Genomic DNA, 19,278 nt, shown 5'->3' with positions numbered 1-19,278 from the left:
GGGGATAAGCAGCAGCCACACAGCTGACACAGCTGGACACATCCCCTCACAGCTGTGCTCCCCAGAGGCAAGGACCAGGGAGCACTATACCAGCTTCCAGAGGTCACACCCTCTACCTGTCCTGCCCTTAGAGATGATCTGCTGGTGCTGATCCATGCCTCCCTCCTCCCCCTATCTGGACTCTCTTAGATAAGGCCGCAAGACTGTCACAAGAGTTGCCTGGAGCTTAGGAGTGTCATCTGTGACTCCAAATCTCAATGACGGAGGTAGGGTGGGGATGGAAACCAACGACTGGGTCTGTTCTAATTCAAAATCTGGAAGCCTCCTTATCAGGCAGGCTTCAAATGCTCTAGGGCACAGAGGCCCACAGAGCTGTCTGTGAATAACAGCTTAGCGTGCGGGACAGTGGTAGTGTGTGGATCACAGGGAAGGCGAGGCAAGAAAAGTATTTTGAGCAAGAAGGAAAGATCACCATATCCCTGTCCTCTCTTCCCACTTGGCATTTTGTTGTATTATCCTTAGAATTCTTGGATATTGCAGCATGTTGGACACAGTCAGTGCCCTCTCTGAGCCCAGGCCAGAGCTTCCCTGGATAGTCTGACCCACCATCTGTTTGGGCTCCAGGCTGACAGGGTTCAGACGCTCCCAGCAGGAGATTTCATCCTTACCAGCAAAGGCTTTGAAGTCTGACTTGCTGTAGTCATAGGGGGTAAACTCCTTGGGTGGCTCCTGCTCTGGGGGCTGCTGGGAAGCTTTGAGTCGCTTCTTCTCTTGTTTGGGTTCCAAGCTCCCTGGCTCGCTCCCCATCCTTTCCCTCTTCTTGGCATTTTCTAGCTGCAAGTTTCACAAGCCCATGAAGAAAAAAGTCAGTCCAGAAATGAAGATCTAGGATTCTTTTCTCCCTTTACCAACATGCAATATGATACAGATCCAGTTGCTAACTGTGAGTCAAAAGAAGACTTCTGGGAAAAGAACAAGGGTGACTTGAAGAGATAGGGCAGCCACAGTCCAGTGCTGCCTGGACAGATCTCATGGATTCTCTGACACAAGGCCAAGAGAAGGAACAGAAAAGCACTGGGAGAGGGAACAAAGGACTATATGGAATAGGCTACAGCGGTGGATGGAGCCAGGCTTCAACGGCTGCTTAGGAAGAGCCGCTGCTCGAGACAGAAAACAGCCCTTAACTCACTCCATCATCCAGGCCCAATCTTTTCCAGGACAGTTTAGTTTCTTAAAAGTAGCAGCAGAAAGAGTGGATGCTTACCGAAGCTTGCTGCCGGACTGAGATGACCTGCTGGGCGGCGGCTCTGTACCCTTCCTTTGCCTTTTCTCGGGCAGCTGTGAGACAAGCGGTTGGAGGGATGCTGGTGGAAACTGCCCAGAGAGTGCTGAGCTGCCTTCTTTCCACACCCCTGGCTGGACATCTCTGCTCCCAGAGTCAAGGAGCCCCACAAGCCCATTTTTGCTCTGGCCCCCACTAGTCTGGGGGCAAAGAAAGCGCTCGCTCCCTGCACAGCTGCGAAGAAGGGGCTCTGAGGACCCCCAGGACAATGGCCACTTACCCGTCTGCTCTGCTTTCTTTCTCAAAGCTTCCTGGGCCTCTTTTTTGATCTGTACCTGGCTTGCCAGCTTCCAACGATTACTGATCTATAATTGAAAATAAAAGGAACCACAGAATTTGAAAATGCCTCATGTTGGGGGTAAGGCAGGCCAAAGAGAGACAGCCCACGGATCTCTCCCCCTCTGAGCCACAACAGGAACACAGATAAATATAACACAAGGTAGGAGTCAGATTTGGTCAAAGCTTGCTCTGCAAGGAGCTGGAAAGATTAAAGAAAAGAAACAAACCAACAACAGTGACTCTTAAGAGCCTCTTGCAGCTGATGGACTAGACTCAGGGAAGACCCCTCCCATCCTTACCCATCCCCTAGTGAGGATCAAACAAGATAAAGTGCTTTGAAAAGTATTAAGGGCTATACAAATTTGAGGCATTATTAAGAGGCTTAATCTTAAGGGATTATTGCAAAGCAGCATTCACACCATGGGACCTCCTAAAAGATATCCGACCCAAAGGATTCAGAACACAAACGTCCCCCTTTTTTCCTTCGTCTCACAGGGAACTGGAAACCTCAAAAAATTCAGCAAACTTACTTCGTAGATTTTCGACATTGGGTCAAACTTTGCTGACTGTGAGACATAGGCACGATTCTCTTCTGAAGGTAGATACTGAGAAAACCAAGAATGTCCTGTTAGACGCAAGACTTTAGTCTGGGCCCATCCTGTGGCTGGTTCTGCTTTGGGAGATGCCAGCAGAAGGTACCCACTGGCTTCACAGCCCCATACCCAAGAGGAGCCCCAGCGGCGGCACCTGATCAGTGAAGGCAGCCCAGCTGCCACTCACCATCCTGAATGGATTTTCAAAGGACTCCATGATGCTCCGTGCCTTCTTCTGTGCTGTAGTCAGCCTCCCTCCACTCTCTTCGTCAGCACTAGGCTCCTGTGGGCACCAAGAAAGGAAGAGAGGAAGTGAGCATGAAGCCTGAGTGGTAGAGAAACTGGTCAAAGCATCACTGCCAGAGTGCTTATGGCTACAATCTAAGTCATGTGACACCTGGCTGCTGGGTCAAGTCATAAAAATAACAATGAACATTTCAGGGAAGAACTTTAAAATGGCAAAACACTGATTGGCAAGTTTTGAAATAAGGCAAAAAAAAACTTGCTTCCTTCTTCTTGTGGGCATCTCTTGGTGATCTTTCTGCTGTGCATGGCACACAGCAGATATTCAGTAAATGCTTGTTGAACATAGGTTGAATGAACAGAATACGTCCTAAAAGTGGCAACATCATAGCCCTGAAAGGTCTAATTATCCTACAATGGAGGGGTAAAGTGAGAAGAAACCCCCAGAAGGAAAAAAATCACTTCAAGAAGAGCAGTAACTCTAGAAAGAACGGACACACCCAAGAAATTCTGGATTGGGATAGGATACCAACAGAAGATATAAAGGAAGAACTGACATCTATGTGCCCAAAATAAGCTCACCGAAGGAAGAATTCAAAATGACAAACATGGTAACTGACAATGTAGCAAAGATGGTGAAGAACCTCAAATGGACAAAAATCCAACTATACGCTAAGTTATCCATCCTGCAACACAGAGCTTTCCAGTCACGTGGTGCAGCCGGTAGAGCGCTGGCCTGGAGTCAGGAAGACGCAAGGTCCAAAGACAGGCCTACCTAACCTCTGTTTGCCTGTTTCCTCCACTATGAATTGGAAATAATAATAGCCCCCGTCTCACAGGTTGTTATAAGTATCAAATGACATGCAGTTATAGGGTGCTCAGCTAGCGCACAGTAGGCATTACATTCCACCCACCTCCATCCCCACCTTATACAGCAAGACCACTACTGGGCACACACTCCAAGGGGGGCGAAGAAAGGAAGAAAATTCCTAACCAGTTAGAAAAGAACTTCTAATAGTAACAAAGAACTGGAAGGAAGATGGGGAATGGCTAATGAAATTGTGGCATAGAACGTAATGGCACAACATTGTGCTGTAAGAAATGATGCTCTGCTAGAAAAAAATAATGACAAAATTCACCTGGGAGAACAAAAGGTCAAGGACATCAAAGGAATCAATGAAAAAATGTGAAAGAAGGTGGCCTAGCCGTACCACATCTCCAACTGTGATAAAGCGGTAATCATCAAAACAATCTGGTACTGGCTAAGAAATAGAGTGGTGGGTCAGTGGGATAGAATGGGTACAAATTACATTACAGTAAGTGACTACAGTAATCTAGCACAAGAGAAAGAGCCAAGCTTTTGGAACAAAAACTGCGAGGAAAACTGGAAAACAGTATGGCAAAAAATACATCTCACATTTATAAGGTCAAAATGGGTACATGATTTACACCTAAAGGATGATATCATAAGCAAATTAAGAGAGAAGAGAATAGTTTAGCTGTCAAATTTATGGATAAGAGAAGAATTTAGGACCAAAGAAGACATGGAGAACATTATAAAACATAAACCAGATATTTTTGATTATATAAAATTTAAAAGTTTTTGCATAAACCAATGCAACCAAAATTATAAGGAAAGCAGAAAACTAGGAAAAAAATTTTGCAACAAGTATGTCTGATAAAGGCCTCATTTCTCAAATATATAGAGAACTGAGTCAAATTTTTAAAAGTACAAGTCATTCCCCAATTGATAGTCAAAAGACATAAACAGGCAGTTTTCAGACAAAGAAATCAAAGCTAACCATAGTCATATTGAAAAATGCTCCAAATCACTATTGATTAGAGAAATGCAAATTAAAACAACTCTGAGCTACCACCTCACACCTATCAAATTGGCTAATATGACAAAAAAGGAAAATATTGGATGTTGGAGAAGATGTGGGAAAGCTGGGACACTAATGTACTGCTGGTGGAGTTGTAAACTGATATAACCATTCTGGAGAGCAATCTGGAGCTAGGCCCAAAGAGCTATAAAACTGTGCATACCCTTTGATCCAGCAATACCACTGCTAGGTCTATATCCCAAAGACATCCAAAAAAAGGGAAAGAACCTATGTGTACAAAAATATTTATAGCAGCTCTTTCTGTGATGGCAAAAAAGTAGAAATTGAGGGGATGCCCATCAATTGGGGAATGGCTATACAGGCTGTGGTATATGATTGTAATGGAATATTATTGTGCTATAAGAAATTACAGGCAGGATGATTTCAGAAAAACTTGTACATCCTTACATGAACTGATGCATGATGAAGTGAACAGAACCAGGAGAACGTTATACACAGTAACATCAATGTTGTTCAATGAAGAACTGTGAATGACTTAGCTACTTTCAGGAATACAATCCCGAAGGACCAATGACAAAGCATACTACGCACCTCCAGGGAGAGAAGTGATACTGTTTGACTACAGACTGAAGCATATTATTTTTTACTTTCTTTCATTTTTTTTCTTTTATTTGAATCTTCTTGTACAAAATTACTACTATGGAAATGTTTTGTATAATTGCACATGTATAACCTATATCTGATTGCTTACTATCTCATGGAGGGGGGGAGGGGAGAGAAGGATAGAATTTGGAACTCAAAACTCTAAATGTGGAAAAAAAAAAAAAGGAAATGATGCTCTGGGCCAAGCCTGGTGGTACACACTTCTAATCTAGGCTACTGGATTGTTAAGCTCAGGACTAAAGCCAACTGTGTATCCACACTAAGTTCAGTACCAATACAGTAAGTCCCCAGAAAGGTGAGAAGGGGGAGTCAGGTTGCCTAGAAAGCCAAGCCCAGGTCAAAACCAGAGCAGGTCCAAGCTCCTATGTCAATCCATGGTGAGGCTGTACCACCACACCTGCATCCAGAGGCCAAAGGACAAAGCGTGATTTGTTCACCCAGGCCTGTGTTCTTGGTGGCAACACCAGGGCAGGCAGACTCTTGTGGGTCTCCTGGAATAGGGCAAAGTTTATAGCCACAGCAAATTCTTTCCAGCCCTCAGTTACTGAGATAACTAGGATGAAAAATAAGCTCTTTAACAGAAAGAAAAAGAGAAGACTGCAAAAGTAAGACATAAAGTAAAGACTGTAAAGTAAAACCCACTGAAAATATGTTCCTGCCACTATCTTTGTGGTGAAAGTGAATGGGAATGCAGGAAATCTACTGTGGCTATTGTGGACAGACAGTCCTGGGACATGAATAAGCCTTTAAGCAAGTCACGTGAAATCACATTTTAAAAACAAAGATTCCCCAAGAAACGAACAAAGCCTGCTGGCATTCTGGGGCCACGATGCTGAGTTGTATGCTAAAGAAGTCATTCACAGATGAACACACAGGTACTAGAGTCAGAGTTCCAGAAATTCCAGTGATCTCTGGAGTCTTCTGCTATGTCATAATTTTGGACAGAACACTTGGTGATTGAATACCAACACTGAACACTGGTATTCTTTCACAAAGAATGCTCAAGCTTTAATTAATGAAAGTCTTCCATTTGATACTTTGAAACCGAAGCAAAAGTGGCAGTAGAAATCTCCCAACAAATATAAATGCCATTTAACGAAGACAAAGCATCTCATGATCCTGAGAGAAAAAGGAAAACGACCCAGATCTGGAGACTCATGGGATGTTAAATGAGGGTCTCTTCACTCCAAGGTATTTGCTTCTTGTAAAAAGCGGCAGAAGTTCACAATTTCTAGCAGCTCAGTGAGATCATCTACAAGAATTCCAGAGTCATTTTTAACCAGTTCACTGAAGAACACATGACACTATATGGAAAGGTCAGAAAAGGGTAGCATAAAAGGAAAATAAAACAAAGGGAAAATATTTTGAAATTTTAAAGAATATGGATATCAAATTAAAATTTTAAAGGGATACATTCATGATAAGGGTGTGGTATTCAAACTACAGAAATGTATAAAACCAAAAGCCACTCCCCAAAGGATAAGTAGACAAAAGGATAGGAATAGCAATAAAAAGAAGAAATGCAAACTATTAACAATCATATGAAAGATGGCTCCAAATCCCTAATAGAGAAATGCAAATTAAAGTAACTTTAAAGTTTCACTACACACCCAGCAAATTGGCAAGGGTGACAAAAGGCAGAATAAGGCTGGAGGGACTACAGAAAGATAGGCCCAGTAATATACTGTTGGTGGAGCTCTGCTTTGATCTAACCATTCTAAAAATCAATCTAACCAATCTAAAAATCAATTTTGAATGCCAATGAGAAAGTGATCAAGCTAGCCATATCCCTCCCGGTCCCCCAAGGATGGACAGCTATATAAATACTAGCTATTATTATTCTTATCTTTGATCTAAAGATCAAAAAGGAAGGTGTCACTGGGGTAGGAAATGCACCTGGGATTTCACTGGCATGGAGACCTCCTGGATAAAAGGACTCCCTCTGCCAACGCAGCGTGGCACCTACATTGTTTTCTTAGAGAAGTGCTTAAAGCACCGAGGCTAAGTGCCTGCCCAAGATCACACAGACTGGGGGGGGCGTGGCAGGGGCGAGTCTGAAACTGGTCTTGAACGCAGGCCTTCCCAGCTCCAAGGTCAGCTCTCTATCCACTACACCATGCTGCTCCTCAGAGAGCCCATACAGACCAAATAATACATAGCAAAATGTCTTGTACTAGCAAAAGACTAGAAACAAAGGAGATGCCTATCAATCAAAGAAAAGACAAAAACTGTAGTTCATGAACGCAATGAAATAGTAATACTTTAAAAAATAATGAATGCGAAGACTTCAGAGAAGCATGGGAAGATTTATATGAACTGATGCAGGGTGAAGTAATCACAACATGGAAAGTGACATACACACAATGACAACAACGTAAACGGAAAGAACAAAAAAACCTGAACACTGTAGCAATTCTAACGACCAAGCTCGGCTTCAGAGAAGAGATGACAAAGCGTATCTGCCTCCCTGCTCTGCAGAGAGGGGCCTCTGGACATGGAAGACTGCGGCATGCTGTTAGATTCAGCCGACTGGTGTGCTGCCTAGTCTTCCTAAAGCACTCATCAGCGTTCTTCTTTTACATTTTGTTAGAGGGATGGTTCTCCGGGGACAGAGTGAGGGAAGGCTGCTTTTAGAAGTGAAGACGATGTACCAGGAGAACAATCCACACGCTGACCACATTAGTAATCAACAGAAAACAATACTGAAAAGTTTCAGAACTCTCATCCATGTCATGATCAATGGTGACAGGTAAAGCAATCTCCCTGACACTCGGCAGACAAGTGGTGGACTACAGGTGAGTAATTTCAGAGATGGCCACTGTATTGATCTATTTTAAATCGTTATGAGAAAATTATGTGGTGGGGTAGGGGTGAGGGGAGAGAATTCACTGGGAAATAGCAGCGATGACCAAAACAAGGACATCAACGACACTATCATGCCTGATGATCTCACCATCCTCCGCGGGTTCAATTATCAGCTCTATGCAGATTACTGCCAGACTCCCTCTGCTAAAATAGCCTCCCATTTCCAAATTCCTATTGGATATCTCAAACTAGACGTCCCACAGATATCGCACACTCAACATGTCCTTTTGTTATAATTCCCCCAACTAAACCCTCAGCCCTATCAAACTTCCCCAATACTGTCTGGATTACGTACTAGCATCCTCCAGTCACCAGATTCACAGCCTTGTTGTAAACCTCAACTCTATACTCTTATCCCCCTGCCATATCTTCTCTCTTCTACCTTCTCATCTCTTGTACATGTGCCTTTCTTATCTTGCACGCAGCCGCCGCCCTAGAGCAGGCACTCATCACCTCTTGTTTATCATTATTATTACTGTTATTGCAGGAGATGGCCAACTAGTAAACTGCCAATTAATTTATGGAATTATTGTGACTAAAGGAATGGAACCACGAGGGGGTCCCCGTACGGTGACTGGGGGGCAGGCACTCACAGTTCTTTGGACCAAGATGGAAAGCGGGGATTAATGCTTCGATCACACTTTAATAAGGCGCACAGAGCACAGAGGCAAATGGCACGGGAGGTAGACAAACAGTGTGCAGACAGGGTGCTGGTAGAAGGCAGTGTGGGGAAGAGGATGGAAAGGGGCACAGAGAGCCACTTGGGCAACCATGGATCAGATGGGTGCACTCAGGCAGCACGGACCCATGGCAGATGGAGGAATGCTGGGCGGCGGGGGGTTTAGGGGTTTCATTTTTACAGTGATTTGGTAAGAGATAAACTACCTCTTTATCTGTGTCCCTTTACAGTTGATTCACTAACATATCCACACCAGCTTAAGGTTATCAGCAACATCTTAGGGTTAGTTCATTAGCTTAACACCTGCCAGCGTGCTGGTCTTACTGCATGCGTCTGAAGCTTATTTGAGGCTTAGAAACCACAGACACTTAGCAGAACCAAGGGGGCCCTTACAGTGAGGCCTAGCTGGATTCCCCTAATTTATGAGATAGTAATCATTATGCTCTCTTAACTGATTAGACCGTATGTGACTTCTAGATTCTCCTTTGCAACCTTACTTCCTAGCTACTTATAAACTTACTATATTTACTAGAAGCGGGGTGGTGGCGGCCAGGGAGACCAGAACATGATACAATTTTAACACAACTAATGTTTATTGAGTGTCTACTATGTGCCAGGCACCTTCCTAAGCAATAACCTTCTCTAACTGGTCTCCCTGCCTCCACTGTCTCATCACAGTCCCTCCTCCAATAAAATGCCAAGGTGAGGCAGCCTCCCTGCTCAGTGAATTCTCCAATGGCTTCTATCACCTCCAGGACCAAATATAAAATCCTGTTGTGCATTTAAAGCTCTCCAGAACCGGGCTCCTTCCTTTATTTCCTGACTTTTCACCTTACTCTCCTCCACACAGTCTATAATCCCTGTGGTTCCACGCACATGCCACTCCACCTTCTGCCTCCATGCACTGGGTGCCCCCCACGTCTGGAGTGCTCTGCCCTCACCTCTGAGGATCACTGACTTCCCTCCTCAAATCCCACCGTCTGCAGGAGGCCTTTCCCAGTCTATCCACCACCTCCCCAACCCCGCTTAGGTGACCTTCAACTACTCTGTACATTATGTACCCAGACACTACCTCCCCTGTTAAAATGTGGACTCCTTAAGGATAGGATTCTGTCCTTTCTTTGTGTCCCTAGAGATCAGCATAACACCAAGCACATGGAACAGGCTCAATAAATGCTTGGTGGTTGCTTTAATAAGCTCAGAAAATTGAATTATCTCCTAATGAGAAATCTTAGCATTGAAAGGGCTTTTGAATTATAAATTTACCAGCATATGAAAATTATTCCAGATGGTCAAGAATTAGATGGAAATAAAGAGCAAGAAATGAATCAATGCTGTTGAAGGCAGGCATGACACCATGGAAAACTCAGTGGTTGTGAGTCATAGGACCTGAATTCAAATCCCACCTCCAACACTGCCTCTATCTGTGTGACCTCAGGCAAGTCATTTAACCTCCACCTCCCCAACTCTAATATAGGGGGCTAGACTACGTGGCATCTGAGCTAACATGAGAGTACTTTAAAGTTATGCCTAGTACAAAGGTAAGTGAAAAAAGAATAATTTGAAAAAAGAATTCCTTGAAAAGGTAACAGAGAGAATTAGGTTATCAGGAGAAATGAAAGGAAGGAATGAGGGTGTAGTAAAATATTTAGGAGATCAGGGCCGAAAGTGAAGGACTATTATAAAGAAATAGTGAATGGGACAAGAGGACAATTCCTAAACTACAGATGACCTTGTCTATGAAGGAAAGGGTTAAAAATATTTGTACTAATAAAAGCTGAATCCCAGGATAGGGGATGTGCACGTGTGTGGATGTCTGATTAACATTACAAAGATAAGTTATTTGTTTGGTACAGAGAAGAGGAAGGGTGGCTGTATGGAGACAGTAATATCAGGCTTGTAAAAACAAAACAGGCAGCACTGTACCTTGTAATGATTTTTAATTAGTTATATCACAAGATCTAATGGAGGGAAAACCAAACTATTATAATCTTGAATATTGGTGGCCTGAATTCACCAACAAAAAGGGAGTGACTTACAGAATGGATTAGTCAATCAACATGCCAACCAAGTGCTAAGCATTAGGGGTACAAAGAAAGGCAAAAGATAGTCTCTGCTCTCAAGGAGCTCAAAGCCTCGTGAAGGAAGCAATATGAAAACAACTATGTACAAACAAAAACATATGAAGGAGAAACTGGAGATAATCAACAGAAGGAAGGCACTAAGGGGGATGAGGAAAAGCATCTTGAAGAAGGTAGGATATTAGTTGGTGTTTGAAGGAAGCCAGAAAAATTAGGAGGCAGAAAATAAAGAGGGTGAGAGTTCCAACCATGCAAAATACTTGGAATTGGGAGATGGTGTGTCATACTCAAGGAACAGACAGAAGGCCAGTGTCACTTAATCCAAGAACATATGGAGAAAAGTAAGGTGTAAGAAGACTGAAAAGGGTACAAGGAGTCTGGGTTATGAAGGGTGTGAAGGGTTTGGAATGCCAAACATAGGATTTTATATTGGATCCTGAAGGTGATAGGGAATCTCGCTGGAATTAACTGAATGGTGGGATTGTGGTGGTGACATGATCACACCTGTGCTTTAGGAAGATCAGTTGGACAGCTGAATAGAGAATGGATTAGAAGGGGGAAGAACTGAGGTAGGCAGACCTGCCAGCACACTACTGCATTAGTGAAGTGATGTAGGCCTGCACCAGGGCAGTGGCAGTGTTAGAGAAGAGAATAAGGCACGTTTGAGATAGGAAGGTACAACACACAACAGTTAGTAACAGATTGGAAAAGGGGGGTGATGGTGAGAGAGAATGAGGAGTTGAGGATAATGCCTAGATTGGAAACCTGGATGCCTAGGAGGATAATCAGCTCCCAAAAATTTGGTGCTTACACAAAATATATCTAAAACTTAAGGATTCATACAAATTCAAAGTGAAGGGTCTGGAATAAAATTTATTATACTTCAGCTGCATCCAAAAAACTAGGAATTGCAATCATGTTTTCAGATACGGTAATAGAAATCAGGGATAACGTTAAGAAAGACAAGTAATAATGAGATTATATTACTATTGACTCACCAAGTGGCATAAGATCCAGGTTCTTAAAAGAAAAAAAAAGTAAAGATCTAGGTAGCAAGACATTGATTACAGACAATTTTAACAGTCCTCTATAACAGCCTGACAAATCCAACAAAGATAAACAAGAAATAAATTGTAAACTTGAAAAGAATGTTGGAAAAACTGTTTTTAATGGATCTATGCAGACTTCCGAATGGCAATCTTAGTGAATATAAATATTTCTCAGTCTCTCATATGATGCACCATTAAAAAGTTGAAAGAATGGAAAATTTCTTTCACAGTTGTGGCCAGGAAAGGAATTTGTAACCAACTATGATATAGAGAATCTCATGAAAGAAAAAAGACTTTCATTATATGAAAAAGGTTTTGCATACATAAAATAAATACAGCTAGAACAGGAAAAAAAGACTTAGACTACAATCATTTTTAATTATGTCAGATGACTGAGTTGTTCATATGCTTTGATCCAGCGATCCTACTAGTGGGATTACACTGAAAAGAGGTCCATGACATAGAGTAAGGATTTACATGTACCAAAATTACTTGTGATAGCAAAAAGGTGGAAACTTCTGAGTCCAATAATGAGTTAACGGCTTGTGAATGTAATAGAATATTGCTATACCATGAAGTACAGGAAAGGGAACAAGTATTTTTACAGCCCCCACTACGTGCCAAGCACTGTGCTAAGTGTTTTTTACAAATATTATCTCATTTGATCCTCACAACCACCCTGGGAGAACAACCCTGAGAGACAGGTGCTATTATTATCCCCATTTTGCAGCTGAGGAAACTGAGGCAAACACAGTCAGCACTTAAATCCTGTGTTGGTAAGCAAAATGGGCTCTTAACATTTAGTTCGACCAAGTGCCCTTGAAGAGTTTGGCTTCTGTTTCCTTGGAGTAATTCAGTGTATTTCACTGAGTCTTACTAGGTGCTAAGCTCCAGGCTCTAACCCCCACTAGGTGCTAAACCTATGTGGGTGTGAAGATCCCAGGGTCCTAAGGGGAGGTGCTAACTCCACAGCCAATCATAGCAGCCTAGGTTCTGGTCGTTCAGATGACGTTTGATGACATCTGAAACGGTATAAGAAGAGAAGACAGAGCCATTTGCGCAGGGCTCTCACTCGTGCTGGTGCGCTGATGCAGAGACTCCAGGCAGCTGTAGCTAAGAGCCCTCCAGCTCGTAAACCCAGATGTTGGGACTTTGTTTAACTCTGTATTGGGATTTGAATCAGACATGGTCTGTCTGTCGATGTTTGTACTTCGTTTGTAATTTGCTCTGAAGTTCAGGGTGCTGGCTTTTTCCCCTGAACTAAGTGAGTGATATTTGTATGCTGGATTAAAATAAGCTTGTTAACCCCTTAACGTTGCTTTCCTTAGTGAAACAGATAAAAAGAACCTGGGCTTTTGCAGCGTGCTGGCAGCCTTCTTGTTGTTGGGCTTGTATTGGTCTTTCACCCCCACAACAGCTGCTAGCCGGATTGTTGAAACAAATCCTCCCTCTCTCTCTCCCTTACCCTGACATGTGGAATCTCAGTGCCCCAGACACTGGATTGGTTCAATACTGTAAATTAAGTGGAGTGAGGTTTACCACAAACCGTGCCGTTACTCACATTGAATAATGTGATGACTGCAGTAGCAATAAGGCAGCCAGCATCTGAGAAGGTCTCATCTTCATCTTTGTCAGAGAAGAGGGCTGCCCTTTTTTGAAGTGGCCCAGGTCCTACAGAAATGGAAGCAATTCGAAGACTTTTAGATGGGAAATTTTCCTGAAGCTTCATCCAAGTTTCTTAAAAGGAACCAAATCTGAACTGTAAGCAAAAATTAAGACTACCATATAAATCAGAGGTTTACCTATGGCTGTGACATTTAGATAATCATCTGGAGGAGCACGGGAATAGTCATGAGGTCCAAATAAAGCATTTTCTATTCTCTGTATTAAAAAAAAGCAGACAAAACAAAAACTGCTATAAATGAATCTGAATACTGCTATAGCTTTGCTATGAAGACAAAGATGCCAGAGTTGGGGCCACCCCAACAGAGGACAGTTATTTCTGGTAGTCTGCATCTATCCGGTCATATGAAACCCACCCCAGGAAATACAGCACTGTACCTCAGGAGCAGGCTGGGGTCTGCTCTTTTTCACTCCAGATGCCACTTCAGACTAGGAATACAGAAAAAAGAAAGTCAGGAAAGAGCAGTTTGAACAGCAAGACCCAAATCTCTTTGCTTCTAGGCTCTCCCCACCACATTCCATCCTCTACTCAGTGGCCAAAGTGATCTTCCTAAAGTGCAGGTCTGACCATGCCACCGCCTACTTACTAAACTCCAGTGGCTCCCTATTACCTCTAGGATCAAAGATAAACTCCTCTGTTTGGCACTTACATCTCTTCCTACTTGTCCAGGCTTACTAAACATTACTCCTCCTTCATGCACACTTGATGGCCCAGCCATCCTGGCCTACTTGCTGTCGCTCATAATGCCTCACCTCTTCTTCCTCACCTTGGCCTCTTCGCATCCCTAATTTCTTGAAAGATTCTGCTCTAGCATTACTTTTAAAAAATTCTTTTAACAATTCTAAACTTAAACATCAAGTAAAATAAGCAGTTCTGCACACAAAGTAAAACAGAAAAAGAGGATTGTGCATGAAATTGTGACTCCATCATGTATAGTGTGCTATGTACAGTATGATTCTCCTTTTAGGCATATAACACTCCAACATGTAATTCCCAAAGACACCCTTGCTTATCTGGCACGGAGGCCAGGCCCTCCTGCATCTTGTCTTCGTCTCAAACACAGAATGTCCAACATTTGATTCATCTTCCCCATAATTTCCTCCTCCTAAGCTTCCCTATCTCTATGAACTCTCCTGTCAGTGCAGGCTCAAACCCTCAGAAGGGCCTTTTCCGCCTCCCTCTCCTTTGCTCTCCGTGGCTGGTCCTGGTCTTGAGGATTTTTTCTTCCAAAGCTTCTCACGCCCTTTCAATTCTATATGGTACCACCTCAGGTAAAGGCATTTTGTCCCTCATGTCTGAACCGCAGAAATAGCCTGATAGATTTTCCTGACTCGGATTCGTTCTGTACACAGTCACCAACAGGTCCATGTACTTGAATAGCGGAAAAAAAAAATCACACCTTCATTTCAATATAATTGGTTTCCTTTGTATTCTCATGCATTTTATTTTATGCATTTAAAAACATGATTCTGAGAAGAGGTCCATAGGCTTCACCAGACCATCCAAGGGGCGCACAGCACAAAAAAAGGGTTAAAGATCCCTCTCAACAGATAAGCAACCTGTTCTAGACATTGTCATTACTAGCTACTGGACCCTCAATATGAAAGAAGAAAAAACATTTGGGTCAAGGTCATGAAGTGAAAGGAAAGAACCCAAGGCCCTCATCCCATGGTGTAGGTGCAGCTAAACCCCAGGAGCAATGCACACTTGTATCTAACCTCAATCATTTTCCTATGTCTCCTTGGGTAGTGTAAATCCCAAAGGTGCCTGGTGGGAAAGAGGTTCTAGAAGACCTAGCAGACGTGCTAGCCTTCAGCGTCTTTGAGCAGAAGATCCTCCTACCTTGAGCAGAGGCATCTCTCGGGCCTGCTGAATTAGAAGGTGCATTTCATTGATTTGCTGCCGCACGAGAGGAGGTACAGGGTTGCAACAAGCAATAATACCCTGAGGTTCCCTAAAGGCAAAAAACAACTCTGTTTATCTTCAAAAAAGCACAGCATCTAAAAACATTCAGATGAGAAGAGCAATCCATGGATACAAGGTCAGGTCCAACGGCCTCATGAAAGGCCAAAGGTTTATCGGTCAACTGTTAGTCGCTATTAACTCACTGAGGCCAAGGAAACGTTCACTTTAGGTGAGGGTCAGAGAAGGGGAACGTGAGTCTTTCCTTCCAGGTCCAAGCCAAGGCCTACCATCATTATGAATTTTCCTTCCTTCCTTTCCCACCCCATACATCCTTCCTTCCTTTGGTGAGAGCAGGACCTCCCTTGTACTTTCAGGACTCATCATAGGGACATAATTAGTACTAATAGTCTCTGTGTAGAAAAGTCTCTGACCAATAATCAGGAAAATGGGATTGTGAAGACTATGGGACCCCTGAGACTGCCATCCTGCCAGCACACAGACTCACTTGGGCAGCTCCTCAGCTATCTTCAGCATCATGTGGTTGGGCAGGACATAGCTGCAAAAGAAAGCACAGTCAGCTTAGTAAGACTGGGGGGGGGGGGGAAGTTAACAAATGTCATAAAACAAAGCGGTGACTCAGCAGCAAAGACTCAGGGACAGATGTGGGCAGTCAATCCATCACTCTTTTGCCAGCGGGCTTGCCTAGGCCTTGTTATCTCACCCGTAACTCTCATCTTCCCTACGGGCTGTTCTGTCTCTCCAAGCATAGAGCAACTGAAAGGCTGTGAGCTGCTGGGCATTGAGATGCTTCTTCTGCTTTCTATACAGCTCAAGGTACGACTCTTCGGTGAAAATGGGTTTGATGAACCTCTACAAAGAGTTAAGACATGGGTAAGTAAATGTATTTTTGGCCTTTAAGAGGCCAACTCTAAATTTGTGCTCCCTGAAAGAGGAGAAGAAATGAACAGAAATCCCCTAATGAACAAATGACCGGGGAGCTCCCCCCAGGCTTCCATTTGGACTCTGGAGAGGCCACACCTTGAGGCAAATGTCCTTGCTCCGCTGCCACACCACCTGCAACTGAGCTGGCTGCCCATTTGCTCGTTCCCACAGGTCTGAACGCATCTTATCATAGATGTAGAGGAGGTAATGAGTATCATGGCGTGCGTAGTTAAACATTTCCTCAGGCAAAGGTCTAAAGATGCAAGAACAAAGGAAGTTTTGGTGATTTCTTCTAGTGGCACTATCTTAACTATTCCTACCACCAGCTGGCATAGAGTTTTTATATGTAATAAATATTTATTGAATGAATGAATAAAGACTCATCAGGCCCTAAAGCACAACGTATATGTTACATTATTCACTTCAGCACCTTTTTACTACAATTCAAATTCACAGATCAGCAACTGGGTGAAAAGGGTGTCTCATAGGGATATGGTGAGTGAGGTCCTGAAGAAGTACAAACCGCTTGTTTCCTCCCAATACCTGCACTACACACAGAGGGAAGCAGCATGGGGACTGAAGGGAAGGTTAGATTAGGACTGAGGGGACCTCGATTTAAACCAGGAAAGGCTATTTCTGGCCATGTTAGTTCTGTGCACTATGTTTTAAGAAGAACTCTGACAAGCTGGAGAGGCTCCAGAGGAGAGCCACCTGGATGGTTAAAAGCTTTGGAGTTCCTGCCATTTAACAATCAGTCAAAGGAACGGTGGATGTTAAGCATGGGGAAAAGGAGACTTAGGAGGGAGAAGAGAGTTGTCTTCAGGTAACTGAAGGCCTGTCTCACAAATGGGATTAGACTTGTTGTGCTCGATCCTCAAGAACATAGTTAGGAGCAACGAACAAACAATGCAGAGGCCATCTGAGGCTTGAAAACTTGGCTCATCATTAGGGCAACCCCGAGGCGCCTCCTCTGCCCAGGATGGACGGCCACTTGTGGAAGGTGCTCGTAGGGGGGACTCTTGGGCAACAGGGCCTCAGGGAGTCTATCAAGTCTCTGAATTTCTCTGGGCTTCAGCTTCATCATCTGGAAAATGAGGGGGTAGGACCAGATGCCCTGAAAAGTGCCTTTCCGGCCTCCATCTATGCTCCTCTGAGGAGCTATTGTGGCCCTCAGAACAAACTGTGATCAGTATCAGAAGTACTCCTATGCCCACCTTACAGATGAGGAAGCGGAGGCTGAGAGAGGGTGAATGACTCAAACCTGGCCTCAGGCAGGGCTCCTCTTGGCTTTTGAGGGCTTTGGTTGTGCCCTCTCTTATACCAGGGGGCACCACAGTGCCCACAGAGAGAGGCCTAGAAGCAGGGAGGCCTAACTTACAAGCTGGGGGCCTTTTGGAAAACTACTTGTCTTCTCTGAGGCTCCATTTCCTCCACTGAAAACAGGGACAAGACGCGCATAAACTAGTTCCCAGGGATGTGGGGAGGAAAGTGCTCCGTAAGCCATTAAGTCACTGGGAAACGTGAGCCGTTACCCTTGCTATTTTGCTAACAGGTTTATTGGATTACTATTTTACTTCGCTGGGTTACTTCCCAATCACCAACAAGGAGACACAACGTTTAGTGGTGCTTCCAACTGAAGGGAGGAACTGCAGTGTTCTGGGCAGCTGGGGAATGGAAACATGAGCTCCAAGCAAGTCCAAATGCCAAGTCACATCATTATACCACTATTAAACACCAGGTAAAAAGTCAAAAGAGCTGCCGCATTTTGCTGTCTCAAACATATTCTACATGCCCCTCACCAGATATGCCAGAAAGATGAGCTTAAAGCACAAGAGAACTGTACAAGGAAACCCAATGACTACAATTCTCCTTTAAGAGTTACTAATGATTCTTTCCTCCCCATTCTCTCCCTTTACCCACAATAACAAATCCAGCCCATGTAAGTGTGCACTATCCCTCTGAAATTCCCTGTTGCTTTTATGATGACAATCCTCATAGAACAGGCAGAGAACATCCACCTTGTAAATCATACAGGTTGTAAAGAGATATAAAGCCAGGGCTCCAAAGAGGAGTTCATTTGAGTACCAAATTGAAGCCTGTGGAGTCACCAGTAAGAAACATACCGTATCCTCCAGTCAGCCAACTGATACTGCTTGTTGGTTTCCACATTGCAATAGAGCTTCAGTAAGTGATCCAGGGAGTGCCTGCCAAGGTTGAGGATACGAGCTGCCTGGTGGGTATCAAACATGTTCACCACATACAGCCCAAAGTCTTTCTGCAGCCACTCGATGTCCATATCAGCACCATGGAAGACCTGGAAAGCAAAACCAAAACCATGAAAGGCACCGAAGCTAATTCTGCCCCAGTGACTGAGCCCCGTGTTGGAAATCCCAGTGGAGACTAAGCTGTGGGTTCAGTTTGAAAAGCTTGTCTCAATCTGGTGAGTAACCCAGGCAAGCAACAATCATGGCCAAGAATTCTGAGGACACGAAAAGAACTGCAGAATCAGGGGGACTTGAACAGCTGGCCAGTCTAGCTTCTCCTACATAGGTTTCCCTTCCACAAGTTTAATCAGTGCACCTCCAACCCCTGCAGGGCACAACACTTCTGGATGGCTTCTACAAAGTTTTTCATTAATCACACCTGATTTTCTCTCCCCAATTTTGCCCTCTTGCGAGAGCTAGTCTAGAACCATTGTTCTGTCTTCTCCAATCCTTCTACAGGACGGAAGGGTGAAGAGGAGGGAGTGCAGGATGTGGAGTGAAAAAGCCCCAGACTTAAATCTTCAGGCACTTCTTAGATGTGTGCCCGTGGACAAGCCACTGACTTTGGCTGAATCTCAGTTTCCTCATCTATAAAATGCAGATGATAATAAGATTTGCCAACCCACCTAAAAGAGCTGTTGTGAGGCTCAAATGAAGTACTATACATAAAGTGTTATGTACACTTCAAAGCAGTATACTGGCACCAATCGTCATCATAATTATTATTGCTACTGCCACATGCTGGAATGCTTGAAGACAGGTTATCATTCCCTCCTCCCCTCCACTCCACGCCTTCTCTTCTCCAGTCCAAACATCTCCCAATTCCTCTAACCAGTGCTATCAAA

At 43.8% G+C, this 19,278-nt stretch overlaps 1 protein-coding gene across 2 annotated transcripts in view; it reads right to left on the bottom strand.

Moving 5' to 3' along the window:
* Positions 1-19,278, bottom strand: part of EXOSC10 (exosome component 10) — a 51,360-nt gene that overhangs the window by 3,281 nt on the left and 28,801 nt on the right. For both annotated transcript variants that reach the window (XR_005009574.1, XM_036744662.1), the window contains exons 10-22: positions 18,293-18,483; positions 16,266-16,422; positions 15,949-16,097; positions 15,733-15,783; positions 15,165-15,276; positions 13,700-13,750; positions 13,441-13,519; positions 13,200-13,309; positions 2,402-2,497; positions 2,152-2,226; positions 1,563-1,647; positions 1,265-1,338; positions 669-834 (exon numbers count right to left, since the gene is read on the bottom strand). Coding sequence is in view for 1 of the 2 variants with exons in the window: in XM_036744662.1 (XP_036600557.1) it covers positions 669-834; positions 1,265-1,338; positions 1,563-1,647; positions 2,152-2,226; positions 2,402-2,497; positions 13,200-13,309; positions 13,441-13,519; positions 13,700-13,750; positions 15,165-15,276; positions 15,733-15,783; positions 15,949-16,097; positions 16,266-16,422; positions 18,293-18,483 (1,396 nt within the window). In the remaining variant the exon portion in view is untranslated. The remainder of the gene's footprint in view (positions 1-668; positions 835-1,264; positions 1,339-1,562; positions 1,648-2,151; positions 2,227-2,401; positions 2,498-13,199; positions 13,310-13,440; positions 13,520-13,699; positions 13,751-15,164; positions 15,277-15,732; positions 15,784-15,948; positions 16,098-16,265; positions 16,423-18,292; positions 18,484-19,278) is intronic.

This window comes from Trichosurus vulpecula, chromosome 2 (genome assembly GCF_011100635.1).
Source record: "Trichosurus vulpecula isolate mTriVul1 chromosome 2, mTriVul1.pri, whole genome shotgun sequence".
In the NCBI taxonomy this organism is placed as follows: domain Eukaryota; kingdom Metazoa; phylum Chordata; class Mammalia; order Diprotodontia; family Phalangeridae; genus Trichosurus; species Trichosurus vulpecula.
The sequence above is the reverse complement of the archived record's forward strand: the minus strand, read 5'-3'. Positions and strand labels throughout refer to the sequence as shown.